The sequence below is a fragment of the Capronia epimyces genome, assembly GCF_000585565.1.
Source record: "Capronia epimyces CBS 606.96 chromosome Unknown aczIQ-supercont1.11, whole genome shotgun sequence".
In the NCBI taxonomy this organism is placed as follows: Eukaryota; Fungi; Ascomycota; class Eurotiomycetes; order Chaetothyriales; family Herpotrichiellaceae; genus Capronia; species Capronia epimyces.
The window spans coordinates 353,740-372,075 of NW_006912914.1; the positions used below are offsets into that span (position 1 = coordinate 353,740).

The 18,336-nt window shown below is 54.4% G+C and overlaps 8 protein-coding genes across 8 annotated transcripts; 5 read left to right on the top strand and 3 right to left on the bottom strand.

Annotated features, from left to right (window-relative positions):
* Positions 1-341: 341 nt before the first annotated feature.
* A1O3_10175 (PTH2 family peptidyl-tRNA hydrolase) lies at positions 342-1,045 on the bottom strand (the record flags this gene model as incomplete). The annotated part of the gene is made up of 2 exons (XM_007740266.1): positions 342-646; positions 712-1,045. The coding sequence occupies 2 exons, from the start codon at positions 1,043-1,045 to the stop codon at positions 342-344; spliced, it is 639 nt and encodes a 212-aa protein (XP_007738456.1).
* A 941-nt stretch (positions 1,046-1,986) lies between these two features.
* A1O3_10176 (ectonucleotide pyrophosphatase/phosphodiesterase family member 1/3) lies at positions 1,987-4,059 on the bottom strand (the record flags this gene model as incomplete). The annotated part of the gene is made up of 1 exon (XM_007740267.1): positions 1,987-4,059. The coding sequence occupies one exon, from the start codon at positions 4,057-4,059 to the stop codon at positions 1,987-1,989; it is 2,073 nt and encodes a 690-aa protein (XP_007738457.1).
* An 888-nt stretch (positions 4,060-4,947) lies between these two features.
* A1O3_10177 (glutathione S-transferase) lies at positions 4,948-5,616 on the top strand (the record flags this gene model as incomplete). The annotated part of the gene is made up of 1 exon (XM_007740268.1): positions 4,948-5,616. One exon carries the CDS (start codon positions 4,948-4,950, stop codon positions 5,614-5,616), a length of 669 nt encoding a protein of 222 aa, XP_007738458.1.
* Positions 5,617-6,139: 523 nt separating this feature from the next.
* Positions 6,140-8,104, bottom strand: A1O3_10178 (uncharacterized protein; the record flags this gene model as incomplete). The annotated part of the gene is made up of 2 exons (XM_007740269.1): positions 6,140-7,407; positions 7,492-8,104. The coding sequence occupies 2 exons, from the start codon at positions 8,102-8,104 to the stop codon at positions 6,140-6,142; spliced, it is 1,881 nt and encodes a 626-aa protein (XP_007738459.1).
* Positions 8,105-9,510: 1,406 nt separating this feature from the next.
* A1O3_10179 (uncharacterized protein) lies at positions 9,511-11,846 on the top strand (the record flags this gene model as incomplete). The annotated part of the gene is made up of 3 exons (XM_007740270.1): positions 9,511-10,110; positions 10,163-10,318; positions 10,638-11,846. 3 exons carry the CDS (start codon positions 9,511-9,513, stop codon positions 11,844-11,846), a joined length of 1,965 nt encoding a protein of 654 aa, XP_007738460.1.
* A 248-nt stretch (positions 11,847-12,094) lies between these two features.
* Positions 12,095-13,373, top strand: A1O3_10180 (uncharacterized protein; the record flags this gene model as incomplete). Its single annotated transcript, XM_007740271.1, has 3 exons — positions 12,095-12,345; positions 12,546-12,902; positions 13,073-13,373. 3 exons carry the CDS (start codon positions 12,095-12,097, stop codon positions 13,371-13,373), a joined length of 909 nt encoding a protein of 302 aa, XP_007738461.1.
* Positions 13,374-14,007: 634 nt separating this feature from the next.
* On the top strand, positions 14,008-15,067 carry A1O3_10181 (proteasome subunit alpha type-2; the record flags this gene model as incomplete). The annotated part of the gene is made up of 5 exons (XM_007740272.1): positions 14,008-14,051; positions 14,105-14,124; positions 14,176-14,226; positions 14,287-14,816; positions 14,873-15,067. 5 exons carry the CDS (start codon positions 14,008-14,010, stop codon positions 15,065-15,067), a joined length of 840 nt encoding a protein of 279 aa, XP_007738462.1.
* A 1,690-nt stretch (positions 15,068-16,757) lies between these two features.
* A1O3_10182 (uncharacterized protein) lies at positions 16,758-17,447 on the top strand (the record flags this gene model as incomplete). Its single annotated transcript, XM_007740273.1, has 1 exon — positions 16,758-17,447. The coding sequence occupies one exon, from the start codon at positions 16,758-16,760 to the stop codon at positions 17,445-17,447; it is 690 nt and encodes a 229-aa protein (XP_007738463.1).
* Between the last annotated feature and the right edge of the window lie 889 nt (positions 17,448-18,336).

The window sequence follows — 18,336 nt, forward strand, 5'->3', positions numbered from 1 at the left end:
GTTGACTTTGACTCTGAGGAGATGGCGGGTAGGTATATGCTGTATATTGTGGCCCAGTCGATTGTGTAGTCGCACCTTTTCACGGGGTCGGTACCACTGGGACCATGGTCGAACCAGGGTTATGGCGCTTTGGGTGATTAATTTGGACGGGGTCCGAGTAGATATCCAGGATATCCGTTATCATATAGATGGTTGCTGCCCCTGAGAAATTCCGGCTGCTGACGCCCTTTGAAGGACGGGACAGTTCGGTGTTGTTGGGTGACATTTTTCGCGGGTTCACCGGCAAGTGTGGCAACGAGCCAGGTCAGGCCCAATGCCGCCCTTTCCTACATCGATATCGATCATAGTAGTTTCAGGTGGCCGGTAACCTGATCAACCACACTCTTTGGTCCGAGAACGCCCAGGACCGTTGCGCTGCCGGCTGCGATCTGTGTTCTGCCAGCATCGTGGATGATTCTCGCACAAAGGCCGAGGCTGATTGCTTGAGCTTGTAGTGTTTCCAATTCTTCTTCAGACTTGACCTGCACTGCAATCTTAGGCTGTCCTCCCCACTCCCAGCGCTTCAGCAAAGGTGCCGAAGTAGGGTATTGAAGGAGGTACTTGTAGCAAGCGAGGGCTGCGTGAGAACATTGAGCCGCGATTTTGCCTGAGGAAGACGGTCAGTCAGTCCGGATTGCCTTGGGGGTTTGGGGGAAGACTGTGCGTATGTACCTTTGCCCATTCCCAGATCTGTTCTGACTGCTAGAACAAGCTTCACTTCCTCCGAGGAATCCCTGAAATCGTTCAATTCCTTGCCATCTCCATCCCCTTCCCCTTCGTCCTCGTCCTCCCCCTCCTCCTCGTCATCGGCCTGATCGTCGCTGGAATCGGCATGGACCCTGACGTCGTAGCTGTTTGGCCAGCTTTTCTTCAATTCGCCTCCAGCCCCTGAACCGCCGAAGACGCCGATACTGGAGCCTTGGCCGATGAAGTAGCCTGCCAACACGCCGAGAATAAGAGAGGAGACCGCAACTGCGGCGAGCGATGGAGGAGGTTTGTCGGCCATGTCTTTGGTTTAGAATATGAAGAGCCTGTGACGAGTTGAGAGATGGAGATAGGCTAATCCTGCCACCTACCAGTAAAGTCTCAAGCAGTCCATCTACTCCTCGACCCTGGCCCCAACCATCTACCGAATACAAAAATATGCTGAGAGCAGAAGATGCATGTCGTCACATCAAACACGCCAAGAACATCTTGGCAACTTTGTAGACAAGCAAATACGGAGTGTGGAGTACGGAGTACAGATACGGTGTACGGTGATGTACTCCGTACGGATACATTCACTTTGAGCCACGGGCATGGAATGCCGCCCTCGGCCTTGGGTGTCCGCAGTGACTGATACAGTACTTGGAAAGAGTATTAGTATTGATACATTGAGGGTAAGAGTTACCGAAGCTACAGGAGCCGTCCAATATAGCTCGACACAACAACCCAATCGAGTCGTTTCCTTACCCCCGTCAACGGAAGCTATTACTGGCATGATGGCCATGACCCAGTCATGACCGACACTGTGTCTCCTTCATCGTGAGTGTCCCTCTCCGACAAGCCTATACAGGAGGACAAGCTTCCCGTTGTCTGCACCTCCAACCTCTGCCGGGGAAGATCGTGCTCCGAGGCACATGGTAGATTCCGGTTGAAAAGCGGTGACGCTCGAGGAAAGCCCGTGAGGAAAGCCAACGTCTCTTATGCGGGATTTCACCTTCGACGAAGCCGTGATTTGCGAACCTGGGTATATGGTGAGTGACCCTGATCACCTTGGTCAGAAGGACTGGGTCATGTTCGAATCGGAAAGATTGAGGATGTCGAGCACCGAAGCGAGTACTTTCCTCCACTCACGCCCCCAACCTGGTCTGGACCTCATGCAACATGCTCCGACCAAGCATGAGATGTGGCAGGGACAGCCGTACTGCAAAACTGTGTTTGAATAGTGGTCTGAGGCCTACTCTCTCACACTGGAGGATCACCTTGCCCCTCCTTATTGCCTTTGATCGATTCGACAAATTCTTTAGCCCATTCTTTAGCCTTCTTGAGTTGATCATGTAAGAACTCCCACCAGTTCCCTTTCGGCTTGCCTGGGGCGGTCTCGTTGTCGTTGTCATCAGATGACTCTTCGCCTTGACCGGCATCTGCAGGCTCAGCTGCGCCTTCTGGGTTGTCATCGGGTGAGTCGGCAGGTTCTGCTTCCCCATCTTGATCAATGGGGTCGGGGGGAGTCTCCAACTCTGGTGCACCGGGGTCGCTATGTAGTCCCTCGGGCTTCAAAGGTAGTCTCAAAGTCCCGTTATTTGGATGCGGCACAATCCCCAAAGAATCGCAGACAATATTGTACACTTCGATGTTTTGGAAGACGGGTAGGAGACTGTTGGGCGCATGTGGAAAAGCAGGGCCACGAGCCACGAAGATGGCGCGCATCAAAGGGTGTTCATGGTCGTAGCCATGGAGACCTCGGGGCGAGTAATCTTTGCCCGTCCTCAGCGCATCGGCGACATCAAAACCGTCCTTTTCCACAACGGCCCAGCCGGTCTTTGGGACAATCCAGAGCTCAGCAATCCTAGGATTATTGGAGAAGTGGTATCGCTCCGGCATCGTTTCGAGGGTATAGACGTCGAAGCTGCCGGTTTTCTCTGCCTCTTTGGATAGTTGGTCATAGAGATTGGCCAGGTCTCGATCTGGGTCGTTCAACCGCAAACCTCTCAGAGGCCAACCATCGATGTGGTGAATTAGAGATACGTCCATTATATCCTCCAGCTGTATAAGTCGACTTGTCGACGTCGTGGCCATCCCATGGTCCGAGACGATGACAAGATTGACAATCTCGGTCAAGTTGCGGGCATAGAGTCCTTCGACCAGCATGGTCAGCATACTATCGACGTCGGCGATGGTTGCCCGAATCTCCGTGCTGTTTGGACCGTACTTGTGCCCGTCGGCATCGACATTGGGGACATATGCTGCGATGAATTGCGGTCGCTTCTCAGTGTCCGGAGCCGCATCGTCGTCGTCGTCGCCGGGAAGATCGAGCCAATGCAGGAGCCGGTCAACTTTGCGAGAGAGGGCCTCTGACCCGTTGTATTTGTCCAGGTAGGTCGGATTTACATCGGGGATATGTGCTTCGGAGCCCGGCCACATGTGGATGGCAGATCTGACGCCTTGGTGTTCCGCCGTGACCCAGAGGGGCTCTGCAGTCCACCATTTGGGTTGCATCGACACACTAAGGTCGGTGTAGTAGAATTCCTCGTCGAATTCAGGGTCCCAAAACTGGTTGCTCACGATGCCATGGCTTTCGGGATAGAGGCCCGTGACGAGGGTAAAGTGATTGGGGAATGTGACCGAGGGGAAAGATGGAAGCATATATTTGGGCGACACCCCGCTTGCAATGAACGCACTCAGAGCTGGGGTGATGCCTCGATTGAGAAAGTCGGCACGGAAGCCGTCCAAAGATATCAGAATCGTCGTAGGTCGAAAGATGTGGGTGCCGTTGTTGAAGTTGGGCAGTCGATGTTCTATCGGCGACCGGGAGTGTTTCCGAGAGGCCTTGTAGGCCCCGAAAACCAGAGCCACAAGCAGGACGATGATGGCGACGTGTATCAAGGCCAGGCGTCCGCGGTGGGATTGTCGAGGAGGCTGCCTAGCCCACTGGGTGCCTTCCATGTCGGACGAGTCCAGAGAGGACTGAGAGCTCGTGTCTTTGAAACCCCCCTCCATCTCGAAGACCAAGTCTGACGTTTCTTTGCCCCGTCTCGATCTCTTACTAGGCGTCTTTCGACGAGTACTGCTTTTGCCCTCATCTTTCCTGTGGTCCTGGAGCCGGAGGAGTCCTCGAGCTGCCTCGAATCTGCCAGGCTTCTGCAGCAACCTCTCATGTTCTTCGGTCTCTTCAAGTACATCTCTGTCATGGTCTGTGACAGGGTCCCGTCCTATGTCTCCGTCGCTATCGGATTCTGAGGCCGGATCGGAGGCGACAATCGCGGCGTCGTCGTCGTAATGTTTCTCGGCGAGGAGGCCGTCACGATCGCGAGCCATGGCGACGAGGTGGCCGGGGTAGCGGATGCGTCCGTACGCTTATTTGTAGAGGAGCGACCAGGGCATAGTTGGAGTATGGAGTACTAGGTATTCTGGTTGCTATACCTTTGTCCTGGCGACTTATCGCAGTCGATAATCAGGGTGTTTGGCCTCAGGGCCTGTCAGGGCCGGCGCATGGACTGCAAACCAATCAGGGTGGCTTTACAGTACAGTACGGATACAGTACAGGCCTGAGGCTCACTTGCGCCCCATATCCACACCATGACCAGCTGAGGTACTGTATGTACAGTACAGTCCACACATGACCATCACTCCCTCCACCACCTCCGTCCCCCAAAGCCTCGTGGGTGTTCCTTAGGCGAGTTGATGATTAGTCAAATCTTTACAGTACTCCGTATGCCTGGAGATATATTACTCATCATAGCGCAAAGAGCGACTGTACGACTGGCAGACCAGATCCACTGGGTGGCCTCAGAATCGGTGGCACTTACAAAGACGGACCAATTCTCTCTGTCCACAATAGGTAGGATTACGGAATCGTGATAGATTTGGTCCGTCAGGCTCGACTACTCGTATCACCCAGACTATGAAGACGTGATCACCCGCGGGAGGGGTATATAAACCGGACAATCACTTAACTCCCTTAAGGTAATTCACCAGCCTACACAGTTGATCTTCTCCGGACCAGAGCTTTCTTTACAGACACCCGCTCACCGGGCATTTAAATACTTACTCACCTGACCGAGGCTCTGCTCCGACCCGCCAGGCCAGGACACGCAAGGAAAGAACAAAATCGAATCGAATCGAACGCGAGTCCTGTCACTACGTACCGTACCACTCGACACACCAACAACCAGCAGCACTTGACCGGACCAAGACAACACAATAATGGCATCAGCATCAGCTATCAAGCCCATCAAAGTTTGGGGTGAAGACGGCCCCAACCCGCCCAAGGTGGTCATCATTCTCGAGGAGCTCGGGGTTCCGTACGAAATCGTGCCCATTGCGTTTTCCGACGTCAAAAAGCCCGAATACACGGCGATCAACCCGAACGGGCGGCTGCCGACCATCTACGACCCCAACACCGACCTGACGCTGTGGGAGTCCGGCGCCATCGTCGAGTACCTGATCGAGCGGTACGACACTGGCCATGCGCTGAGTTTCGCCCCGGGCACGGCCGAGTCGTACCACGCCAAACAGTGGCTCTATTTCCAGACCACCGGCCAGGGCCCGTACTTCGGCCAGGCGGTGTGGTTCAAGAAACTCCATTCGGAACGCCTGCCCAGCGCGGTGGCGCGGTACGTTGCTGAGATTCGTCGCGTCTCGGCCGTGTTGGACGGCGTCCTGGCGGCGCGAAAGGCAGGCCAAGTCGGTGACGGGCCGTGGCTGGTCGGCAACAGAATCTCCTATGCTGACCTCGCCTTCATCCCCTGGCATGTCACAATTGGCGCATTCCTCGACAAGGACGAGTATAATCTGGACGAGTTCCCGCATCTCAAGGATTGGTTTGCCAGGATCTCTTCACGGCCCTCGGTCAAAAAGGTCTTGAAACTCTAGAGAAAGACTCGCAATAGAGGGTGTGAATGTCGAGAGGGCGGGCAATCTTCTTGGATTGAGAGGACTAAGGACTAAGGACTAAGAACTAAGGACTAAAGTCTGAGGACTAGGAACTAAGGACTAAAGTCTGAGGACTAGGAACTAAGGACTAAGGACTAAGGATTAGGAATTGAGGACTAGGAACTGAGGACTAAAGACTGAGGACCGAGTTGGTAGTACGACCGTCCATACATGGTACAGCAGTCCATACGTAAATGGTTGAGAAGGTAGCAGACCAGTGGCCATTGTCCATTATGGTTCGAAGAACCGTGTGATCACGGCCAGGCCGTCGCTGAGGAGTAATATAGCTCCCCAAGCTCATGCAGATATAGCAAATTCATTTCGCTCATCACCTTTGATGGAATAATCAAAACCTAACACCTGGTTGTACCAATATAACCTCTAACCTCTAGAATCTTGTATCTCATCACTCAGAGGGTCTCGTGGAAACCCAGCGTCTGGTGTCTGGGGGAGCAGTGCCGGATCACAGGACCACAAACCTGCCTCCGTGCTCCGTCTCCTCCCATCTGACCCGCATGTCTCTCGCAATCTTCTCGGCATGTTTGGCGCTGTAGGCGTCGCGCAGCTTGTGGGTGCCGTCGTCAGGGAGCGGGTGATAGAAATGGGCCAAAGAATTCGTCTTCCACAGCATGGTGGCGCCTTCTCGCTTGGCCTCGAGCACGGTCGCGGCCAGGAAGATGGCGGAGAGGAGGAGCAGGGTGGCCGGAAGAGCAAGCCACCCCCAGCGAACGTGGACGTGAGGCATGTCTTGGTTCGCTTCTCCCAGGGCAATGGTGCCTGGGCCCTGTAGGTTCGTGCCGGCTCCCGGAGCGCGACGCATCCGTTGGGTCATGCACGTGGCAAGGCTTTGCATCATGGTCTCCATGCCTCCATCGCCCATGAAGCGCACGTATGAAACAAAGTCGTTGCTTGGAGACGCCGAGGAGCCAAAACTGTCATTGTACTGCCCTCCCCAGAGCGGTGATTCGGTCTGGGAGAATTCAAACTGGAGCGCTTGAATGGTGAAAGGGTCGACGTAGTAGATGTTGCTCGCGTTCGCCGAGGAATGATTCGTCCACGACGCGGGTGGTTGGATGACGGCAGGCATGGTACTGCCGCCCTCCGGGGTCGAGAACGGACTGTGATCCGTGGTGTTGATGAAAGTGTCCACCACCTGTTCGGTGAAGACGGACTTCTGCTGATTCCCTTTGTATTTGATGACACAGAGGTCCAGGCCACATTCGGTGGCATTGACGTCGACTGGCGCAAACCCGTTGGCTCCCTGTTCCCACGAAGCACGCATCACTGATATCGTGGCGAGGTGTGCAGTGAGGGTGCTGCCGAAATACGTGTCGCCCGAAGCAGGATTGATGCCAACATCCACAACCGGCAGCGAGTCTGACTCAAGACCAATTATGCCGGCAATACTCTGGCCGGATGGTAGGGTGTAGTTGCAGTAAGGCACCGGATCTCCAACCACTGTCAGGTCCCCATTCTCGTCCACCTCGGTCATATTGTACGTTCCACACTGCTTCTGGATCAGGTTGGTAGTGCTGTAGCATTTGGAGCATACTCCGAGAGAAGTATATTGCTCTGTCCAGGTGCAGTTTCCGGTGGTACAGCCTGGTGTGACAGGACACGTCGTGTTGTCGCCATACATGCCTTTAAACACCGCCGCAACCATAGGGATTTCGGGCAGCTTCAGGCCGGTGATATAGCCTGGACGGAAAGCGCTGTATTCGTTTGTTCGGGCTAAAAGAAGCAAGCTCGATCAGACTCTCTGAATGATAACCGGCAACCTCTGTTGCACTGAAGGGGAAGGGGAATTTGACTTACCAATGGTTGCCTGACCAACCCCTACCGGTTTGAGTGGGAAGGTGATCAATTGCTGAAAGGCGAAGTCAAGGGTCAGAGAGCCGATGACGATCATGGCCCCTAGACAGGCGAGATTCCTTCCGCGGAATGTCCAGAGCATGAGCGCTGCCCCTAGAGGCCCTTTGGCGGCGCTGTCAAACACCTGGAAGTCGGTGAGGCGATGATCCTGCCGGAACCATATCCATTTGAGTTCGCCCAGGGCGGCAATGACCGGTATCAAGACCGTCGACTTGACGATGGTGGAAAAGATGGAGACGACCGAGTTGATGGTCACAGTCAGCGGTTTGGTGTGTTTGGGCTTGATCTGCCATGTCGGCACTCTCCTGCCCTCGGTGACCCGGAGGATAGTCACGATGGCGAGTAAAGCAACCAGGCTGACGGCCAATGCAATGATTTCAAACAGCCACAGCTTCTCCACCAGGGTTTCCCACGGGTCGACTCTTGGGAACCGTCGACTGGGCCGGCGATTGCCATGGCCGCCTTCGTCGGCGCACTGTTCCGTACTCTGGACAATTGGGATCTTGCTCTTGCTTTCATTCGAATATGCATCCTGGACTTGGGTGAAACTCTCCATGATGTGGATGGTGGTACAAGGTTCTGAATGTATGGATACAGTAAGGTATCTCCAGTGCACGCCTTGGACGAACCCAACTTCAGCTGCGGGAAGTGAGAAATGGGAAGTGGGAAATACAGGGAAATACATGCCCTCCAGCGGGTTCCCACTCTGCTTTAAAACGCCCGCAAGCCAGGACGAGTTCAGCAGGCTTGATGCAAGCCACAGCGCAACCGCTGTGCGCCATGATCGCTTTTGGAAGAGTCGCAGTCCAAATTCTGTCCATCGAGGTGTGTTTTTGTTTTGGCGAGGATGCTGTTGTCCGAGAGCGGAGTGAGGCTGGCTGATGACAGACGCCGTTGATGGCTAAACGAGCGAAAGAATGGTCTGGCCCCTTCGCCTCTCTCGTCTCCCTCCCGCGGCCCACTTCAGGGGTTCAGCCCGGGCTCCTCAGGCGCAGGCACTGACTGTACTCGTACCGTGTACAGTGTGCACTGGCAATTACAGCAACACGAGGTCGAATATCCGTACAGTACACTGTAGGGAGTACGGATAGTGTTGATGTAGATGCAAACCTGCTCTTTCTTTTGATGTACGGGTACATCTTACACAGGGTGATTTCAGGGCACATATGTCTCTGGTCCGCCACCGTCTGGACGCTTTGGTGCGGCTGAAAACAGGTCGATCGCGCACTAATAGGTACTACGACATAAAAGTATTTAGGTACCTTGAGCAGGTCTGTCGACAGCACTAATAATTAGTAAATGGCACCTAAATGGTATGGTAACCACTCACCACTGTAGCAAGTGGTCCATAGCGAGGACCCCTTCGAAGGGAAGCGGGCGATGGCTCCAGACCCTTTCCCACTCTTCTACTCGCTCATGTCCACCATTTGTATTAATGATGTTTAGCGAATCCATACCGTCTATCTTTCCGAGGAACTGAGAGGCCCTGAGGCTGAAGTAGTGCCCGCCATGCCTGCGAAAGATGAAAGATCCAGTAATCGCCATCTCCTGCCTAGACTGCGGCCACCCGATCAGGCAACATGGCCGAGCTGCGCCCCCTCGTTGCTCGTCCTTTCACCTCCTCCATCAACTCACCTCCAAGCCACCACTGGCATGATACCGAAGCACCTGATAGGTGCCTAGGCCTTCTTGAGAGTCCATGGCCGCCTTGGAGGATTTCCAATCCGATGTCACCGGCCAACTCGCGGCCTGGTGTCGACATCCAGACCAGGATCCCCGCCAGACGAGAGGTGCAGCTCTTCCTAATGAACATCCACCACTTGACCGCGGTGTATCTCTTGTGTGCCATCAGAACCTCACCAGCCAGAAGATCGGATGACTAGGACAAGCGCACCTACTACTCTCTGACGGCCGAGAGCAGCGCCGGCTTTGTCCTCTCCTGCAAATTCCCGCACGCCATCAATGGAGAGACCTCGCCGGCGCCGAAGACCGGCATTATCGTGCCTGGAATGCAGGCGACGAAAGATCAAGTGCGATCGGCAAGATCCGTGCTCACATTGCGTCTCCGTCGCGATCCCGTGTGTGCACAAGGTCTTTCGGGACGCGCCCGAGACCTCCAACCAGCGGCAGCCCGTCCAAAGCAGGACGCAGGGCCAGGCAGCAGTCTCCTCATCGGTTGATACCCCATCCTCTCGTGCCCAACGCCAACAATCTCGCATACATGGAATCGTGAACGAAACGGGCCGAGTGCCGTCCAGGCTTCTCGTCGCCGGAGCGGACATATCTCAGTCCACTCCAGCACCCGCACCCGCGGGGCCGACAGAAGTCACCACAGCCCAGTCCCCACCAACCACCCGTGCCGAAGATGAGCGGCCAAGTGTACACGCTCTTTTACGACGGATACAGCATCTCGAGAATTCTCTGGCCACGAGTCTCGTCCCTGCGCACTCTGAGCCTGGAGTGGAATTGACTGACCGCCAACCGGTACATCCAGATACGCGGGTCAGCCTCTACAAGACCAGGACCTTGAAATGGAGCTACTGGGTGGGCATGGCTGATGAGGTACGGCCTACAGTGACGTCCGTCTGCTGTTTTGCACTGACTTGGACTCCAGTTTGACCTTATCAAGGCGTGCTATTCCGCGGCTGGCGGCGGCCCCCTTGCTAGCCACGGCGAAACAGACGATGACGACAAGGCGAACTCCTTCCATGGGCCGAAGATTGAATCTATGCTTGAAGAAAATGGGGGACCTCCTGCGCAAGACCAAAGTGTTGGCCCAATGTCTCAAGACAGGGCGACCCAGCAAGTCTCTCGGCGGAGCGGGCTTGGATCTTCGCCCCCCCTCCCGCGAGCTGGCAGACACGATGGTTGATCTCTACTGTACCTCTTTCGAGTCGGTGTATCGGATAGTTCACGTGCCTTCGTTTCGTTCCGAGTACCAGAGATACTAGGACCACCCCGAGAGTGCCACGGCCAGTCAGTGTCTCATGATCCTCTTGGTAATCAGCATAGGGTCAAGTCTACACGACCATGGGAATGCCACCGCGGGTCTACGACAAAAGGTACAACAATAGGTTCATGCTGCTCAGGCATGGCTGTCCGGCCCGCTGGAAAAAGATCGCCTGGACGTCAGCGGGCTCCAGGTCTCCTGCTTGGTGATCCCTGCCCGACAGATCTTCTCAATTGGCGGCGACCTTGTTTGGGTGTTGATGGGGTCGGTGATTCGTCTGACCATGCAGATGGGGCTGCATCGCGATCCCAAACACCTCCCGACGATGTCGTTACTCCAGGCTGAACTCCGGAGGCGGCTTTGGGCTACGGTGCTCGAGATGGCAATACAGTCGGCCCTGGACTCGGCGATGGCGCCCATCATCTCCCTAGACCATTTTGACACCGAAGCACCTTCCAACTGCAACGACGATGAGATTGATGGGTCGACGATCGAGCTGGTGGCTCATCCGAGAAGCATCTACACTAGTTCCTCCATACAGCTTATCCTCCTTGACTCGATGCCGACACGCCTCCGCATTCTCCAGCTAGTCGGCGGCCTTAAACCGGAACTGTCCTACCAGGACGCGCTTTCACTGAGCGCGGAAGTGACTGAATCATATTGCGCATACAGGAAATTCGGCCAAGAGAACATCCACTCGGGTATGACCCCATTCCACCGGAATCTGATCGATTATTTCGTCCGCCGATTTCTAATCCCCCTCCACTGTTTATTTGCCAGCAAGGTGCAGGCCAACCCGTTGTTCTACTATTCTCTCAAAGTCAACCTAGACGTTGCTATGGCCATCGTCTCTCCCGAACCAGACGACGGCTTCTCACGAATCATGGCTACCGGAGGGGGGCTGTTCCGCGAGGGATTATGGTATGCAACATCCATCATCGACCGCGAGATTCTGTCGCAAGTTTCAGTGCAGCGTCGAGAGGGGACACTGCATCGCAACGCCCAGCACCGAGAGCTTCTCAAGCAAGCCGTGAGGGATATGATCTCTTTGGCGGTAGCGAGGATGCACCAAGGTGACACCAATGTCAAGACTCACATGTTTCTCAGTATGATACTGGCACAAACCGAAGCTACGGAAGAAGGCGTGCCATGTGAGCTCATGATTGCACAAGGAGCACGGGATAGCCTGCGGTTATGCCACGATATGTTGCAGACACAAGCCGGCACGGAGCCGGTGCCGTATGACGACCACGCGGGCGTCACGTTCTCAACTTTGGACGGGGTGCCGGAAAACTCGCTTTGGGACTTGGACCTGGAATACTTTCTGCCTGATCTGGGGCTTTCGTAGCGAGACCCGTTGGTCCGTTACCATGTGGGTGTTTGTTACACCCGCTCTGCTTACAGCCGCTCCAAGACCCCTGATGCTTACGTCCGTCGCTACCTCCGCGCTCGCATACGTCCGTGGGCGAGCGTATAAAGAGTACCACATCGGCGAGGCGTCTCGTAATTGATGGTGTTGAGATTCCAAGAAGTTGAATTTCCCACGAGAAGAAAGCAGTTGTCTCATCCCACGCCCCTGCTCATTGCTCTTCGGCAATGCCACTGAAAATCCTGATCAACGGTGCTGGCATCGCCGGCACAGCCCTCGCTAACTTCCTCGTTCGGTCCCAAGAAGGTCACGACATCACTATAGTCGAGAGAACATCCAAATTCCGTCCCGGTGGAACCCAGCTTGATCTGAAGTCATATGGTGCCCCTCTGATGAAGAGGCTGGGACTGCTCGATGCGGTGCGAGCAAGGAGCATACATGAGACGGCGTTCACTTTCGTGGACACGAGAGGCCGAGAGTCGGCGAGATTCGGCGAGATTCGGCGTCAACGAAGCCGGCAGAGGATCCAAAGGAGTGACGAGCGAATACGAGATCATGAGGGAGGACCTGGTAGCGGTGCTGTATGAAGGGAGCAAAGCGACCGTCACCAAAACCTTGGGAAAAGAGTCGCAGAGGTTGCGGTACCTTTTCGGAAAGCATGCGATTGAGTTGACGCAGCTGGACTCCCGGGTCAACGTCGTATTCTCCGACCGGCTCTTCAGACGAGTACGATCTTGTTGTCGGTGCGGATGGCCAGAACTCCCTGACGCGGCGGATCCTATGGGAGCCCAAGAAGGACTGCGATTCTACGCTCAGGTATACGGGCTACTCGGTTGCATACTTCCATATGCCAAAATCAGAGGAAGAGTTCAACAGTACCTTGTTCAAAAGCTGTCTTCGACCAGGGCTCAAGGTGCTGTCGCTTCGCTGCGCGCACAAGGACTTTACCCAGGCCATGCTGACGGTATCCACGACAGAGGAGTTGAAGGAGATGGTTCAACAGCCGGTTGAGAAACAGAAAGACCTCTGGGAAACGTATATCAGGACTTCGGCTGGGGAAGCAAACGAGTCCTCGCCCAGATGCGGACTACCGATGACTTCTATTCCACCTCGGTTGCACAGGTCAAAGTGGACACTTGGTCCAAAGGGCGAGTTGTTCTGCTAGGCGATGCCGGATACTGCCCGAGTGTTTTGACTAGGCTTAGGACCACGGCATCACTCGTCGGAGCATACGTGCTTGCGGGCGATCTCGCGAGACATGGTGACAATGTCGGCGCGGCACTGGAATCTTATGAGACGGTGCTGCGACCTTACGTGGAACGAGTTCAGCAACTTCCTCCCCTGAATCTCGCCATCTTTCGTTCCAAGCTTGGGTTAACCATAGCTTACTTTGTCCTGGCAATTCTGTCGAGGCTGAGGATGGATCGCCTGGTCAATGCGCTGATGAAGGATGACAAGGAAACCTGGCAGCTCCCACAGTATCCGGAGCTGGAATTGGAGGAATGAGCGTTACATTTACCGCCGAGATTCAGCTTCGGTGGCGGATGCCAGCATCAATGTATTTGTACCATTTTTCATCTCATCTGAAATATACAACGTTGATATCAACATCCCATGGTTCCTGGTCCAAGGTGCTTTTCATCAACAGCTCAATGTCTTCGAGAGACCTAGCCAGCGGGTCAATGACACATCTGATAGATTCCTGTCCTTCCCTGGGCAAGAACACACCGTCATAGGGCATCCGACATGGGGTAGAATAAAAGTCGAAGGGTGAAAGGGGTGATAGGTCCTATTGGCAAGAGAGCGCACAGTCAAGCACGGCAACATACACCAGGGGCGATGTTTAGAACGAGGGTGGTGAGGATGAGAGAGGAGGTGGGAGGGAGGTAAACGTATAGGGACCCGTCAAAGCGGCGTGATCTCAGTCCAGCTCGGTAGTTAGTGCAGTTTTGTCTAGAGGACGCGTTGATATTGCAGCCTCGCGGAGACACTGCGCATCTAAGCCAAGCACCAATTGTACCACTCACTACTCCGTACCGTCCATCGTCCTCGATCTTCCCAAAGCCTCTCGACGATTTCCGTTTCCCTCTATATCCCAGCATTCTGAAAGGCCTTCGCGACCTTTATTCGCCTCGCCACAATGGCAGACCGATATTCCTTCTCACTGACGACGTTCTCGCCTAGGTAGGTTCATGGCTGGCCTCAACCCCGTAGCCACGATTGCTAACTTGGTCCAGCGGGAAACTCGTTCAGATAGGTGATTATAGTGACTCCATCATCCGTCATCCAAGCTAACGAGTGCCTTTAGAATATGCCCTCAACGCAGTCAACCAAGGTGTCACGTCATTAGGCATAAAAGGTACCTAACCAATGCTTTCGATCAGTTTGGAAAAGATGCCCTGCTCACCCAGAACCCCAGCGACAAATGGCATTGTCCTTGCAACAGAGAAGAAATCCTCGTCCCCTCTGATCGACCCTCCGTCGTTGTCGAAAGTGTCCCTCATCACGCCCAACATTGGAATGGTCTACAGCGGAATGGGCCCCGATTACCGAGTTCTCGTCGACAAAGCCCGAAAAGTGTCACATACAAACTACAAGCGGATCTACAACGAGTATCCGCCGACTCGAATACTGGTGCAAGATGTGGCGAGGGTGATGCAAGAAGCTACGCAGTCTGGCGGTGTGCGACCATACGGTGTGAGCTTGCTGATAGCTGGATGGGACGACGGCATTGAGCCGAAAACGACAGAAGCCAAAGAAGGCGAAACCGACGCCGAGGCAAAATTGGCCAGCAGGAAAACCGGTGGCATTCTGAAAGGGGGGCCCAGCTTATACCAGGTTGATCCCAGCGGGAGTTATTTCCCGTGGAAAGCTACCGCCATTGGCAAGAGTGCGACGAGTGCAAAGACCTTCTTGGAGAAGAGATATAACGATTCTTTGGAGTTGGAGGTAAGGTCTCGGAAGGATTGCGAGCTGTTGATTGAGCTGACGCTGTCTGTTTCCAGGACGCCATTCATATTGCGCTGTTGACGCTGAAGGAGACGATCGAGGGGGAGATGAACGGCGACACTGTCGAGATCGGGATCGTGGGCGAACCAGCCAACCACTTACTCGGCTACGAGGGTGTCGAAGGAGCTGTCGGTCCGAGATTCCGGAAACTGACGAAGGAGGAGATTGAAGACTATCTGACGAATCTTTGAAGAGTGTCAGATGGAGGAGGGTGAGGAGTTGCCTGTACCGATACTATCCTTTGCGTAATCCGCAAGCGTGCGCCGGCTTCCTGGGACCGGTGTGTTTTGTCGAAGGAAATGTCTCCCTTTGGCATCAGCGCCGTAGGCGCCTGATCCGCAGAGGGTGGCGCTGGAGCTGGAGATCTTCATTGGGACTAGAAAAATGCGGATCAGATTTGAGGCTGACACCCATACCAAAATACTCACCGGTTACGAATGGAGTCCTCGCAGATCAAACATCGGTCTGTTGCGGTCCAACATAACGAGATGTCCCTTCATCACTGCATGTATTATGGAGGAAAGCTTGTGTAACTACCTACATCACCCAATCACCCTCCTGACGTTCTTGCAGCGAGGAGGCTCCTCTGGGAGACAGCCAAAGAGATGTGGCCACGCCGCAGGCTGGGCTGGGCTGACAAGCTCCCAAGTCCCTCACTTCCCGTGCCACCTTCCCCCCCTTTCGTCGTGACAAATTTGCTTTTGAGCTGCGCCCTCAACTGCATCTCCATCTCAATTTCACTTTTCCTGCCCTGTCCAATGTCCATCCACCCACCCTCAGCCCCCTCCGTTCGTCCTCGAGTCCGCCGATCGCCTCAATTTGGGTAAAAAGTACTGCTACGGATACTCGACCAAGTCGACGAATTCACGTAAACTTCGATTCGACTCACGTAAGGACAACGACGCTACGGAGGCGATTCTGTGTCAAGCTTCAGCTTCTGGGGAGAGACATGGTTGAGTTTGACAAGTCCGGATACGGACACTCCGGTCAAATCTACACTTTATTCAATGTGTTGTTCGATGCTGGCCTCGACTCGACTGTGGCGTGAGGTGTGCCAGCTGAACACGAGCAATAAACTCGGGTCTTGTCGGTTCTCGGCGCGCCCCCAGCCTCTTCTCTTTCTCCATTCTGTGAGACTTCGACTGTAATGTACGCCGTAGGTACCGGGTATGCACGGGGAGTGAAGCGTCTGCCGCTTGGATCCAGCGACGCCATCGTCGCACCCAGAAATTCCTTTTTCGGCCTGTGTCCACACCATCGAAGCTGAAACAGTCGACCTTTGTGGCACCGGTGACCCCGGAAAATACGCCATGCGGGAGATACTCGCCTTTGACTGGCACTCGCTTGCGCTCAACCACGCGAAGTCTAGGCCAAAGCTTGATTCAATATCTCTCGTGGCCCCAGCCAGCCATATTCATCTTTACGGAGGACCGAGTACTAGCTCGTGCACGCTTCTTGTGTCAAGCGAGTTGACTCACGCCAAATTAAGACCTCTGCGGCAGAACAAACAAACCATGCGGGTGTATGGGTATGTATCTCAGATCTCTTCCGCTGTTAGGCTGATTCCGGCCCGTCAAAGGGACCCGCCCCTTACCCTCTTACCTCCTCTTCATGTGAAGTCAGTCCTACAGTGGCTGCGAGATGCGACGGGAGGGAAAGCCATGATACGACGCGGGACTCGGGAGGTAGGTACCTTACTGGCAGAAGCACCTGAAAAGGTAGGCTGCGTGCCCACCCTCGTTGTTGGTTTAAGAGGCTTTGTTGCCTCTCCTCTTCCACATACATGACGTGGCAGATGGATGGGTACCTGAAAGCTCCTTGAAGACTCCCACTTTGCCCATACCGTTCCTCCCATAGCCCTCTACTCCTTACAGCTACAGCATGGCAGGGCACCGCTTCAGCAAGACACAGATGAACAACTCGCTCATGGAGTGGTTTGGATCGCAAACAATCTATGTGCTGCCTCTTTGTCTCGTGATTTGTCTTCTGCTCGTGGTCCACCGCTCCAAGGGTCACGCCTCGCCGTCAGACGCCGAACGCGGCACTTCCAGGCTCAGCGCCAAAGAACAAGGACAAGATCTAGATCCAGCTCCGGCCGTGCAGAAGAACCCTGACTCGGAGCCCACCTATCTGTACCCGTATCCCTACTCGACATTCGCTGCTCAGCAAGCACGCCTTCCCGACCGTGTCGATTCGAGGTATGATGTGATGAGCTCAACCCCATTCACCACTGGCAGTGTATATCTGGCAGCCAAGGCAGAGACCCAAACCGGAGACAAGGCCGAGCCCGAGCCCGAGCATGCACATGCATATGCACCGCACCGCTCAGATGATGTGCTGGCGGAATCTCCAAGCCTGAGACGAAAGATGACCAGGGAGGAGAACGACCAGGAGGACCACACAGACCAGCAAGCATGTTACAGACGAGCGTCATATCCGCAGGCCGAAGGGCAACGAGGAGGAGCCCTCCATCGTGATTCGAAGCACGACGAGACCGAAACCTTTCTGCACCATCATGACCCAGATGTCGTTTGGAGGCGCCGGACCATGATCTTCCTTGCGGGAGCCTAGGGCCTGGAGCCGCAGTCATGCGTCTGGAGCTTAACCAGAGCACTACTACTCTATGCACATACTGTACACATATGGATCTTCGGCATGCTCCTCACACATTGACGAAGCTTTTATGGGGAGCAAGAGCGCTGGTATGCGCCAAATCGCAACCACAACCACGACCGCAGCCACAATTACTGCGAAATGATCTCGGGTCGGGAACGTCCTCTTACAGAGTACAGAGTATGTGTACAGAGTGTATGTACCTTCGGGAGGTCGGCTACAGATCTATCTACGTAGGATCTGCGGAGACACATGCTGGAGCTGCATCGAAAGGAAGAGAAGCGAAGCCAAGTACCGATACGACGACCTAACGACAGATTCAATTTCACCCGCCACTCGCACCGCATCGCATCGCATCGCATTGGTCGACTTGTCTAGTGTTCACCACTACTGATCCGGTATATAACCAGTGGAGTGGCTAGTGTCCACCACTCTACTTACTGATCCGGTATATAACTACTGGAGTAGCTGGCTGGCTGCTTGTTCTATTTGATTTAGATTGAATTGATTTCATTGATTTGATACTTATTAGGTGATTCACCTGGGTTTCAGTCAAAGTAGATTTTTCTCCATCTTCCATCTTCCATCTTCCGTCTCCATGCGTGGGTGAGCTTGCAGGCTCTGGCTCTGGCTCTGGCTCTGGCTCTGGCTCTGGCTCTTTCTTCGACAATGACCATGGCCGCGATCCGGAAGCTATGGATGGCTGGCATCTAGTGTAGGTGGCTGGCATCCGCAAGACTCGAAATCCAATCTAACTATGGTCATGGGATCGGTCACAGTTTCTGTTTCTGTTTCTGTTTCTGTTTCCAGTTCTATTTCTATTACGCCGTGAAGCTAGCTGCTAGAC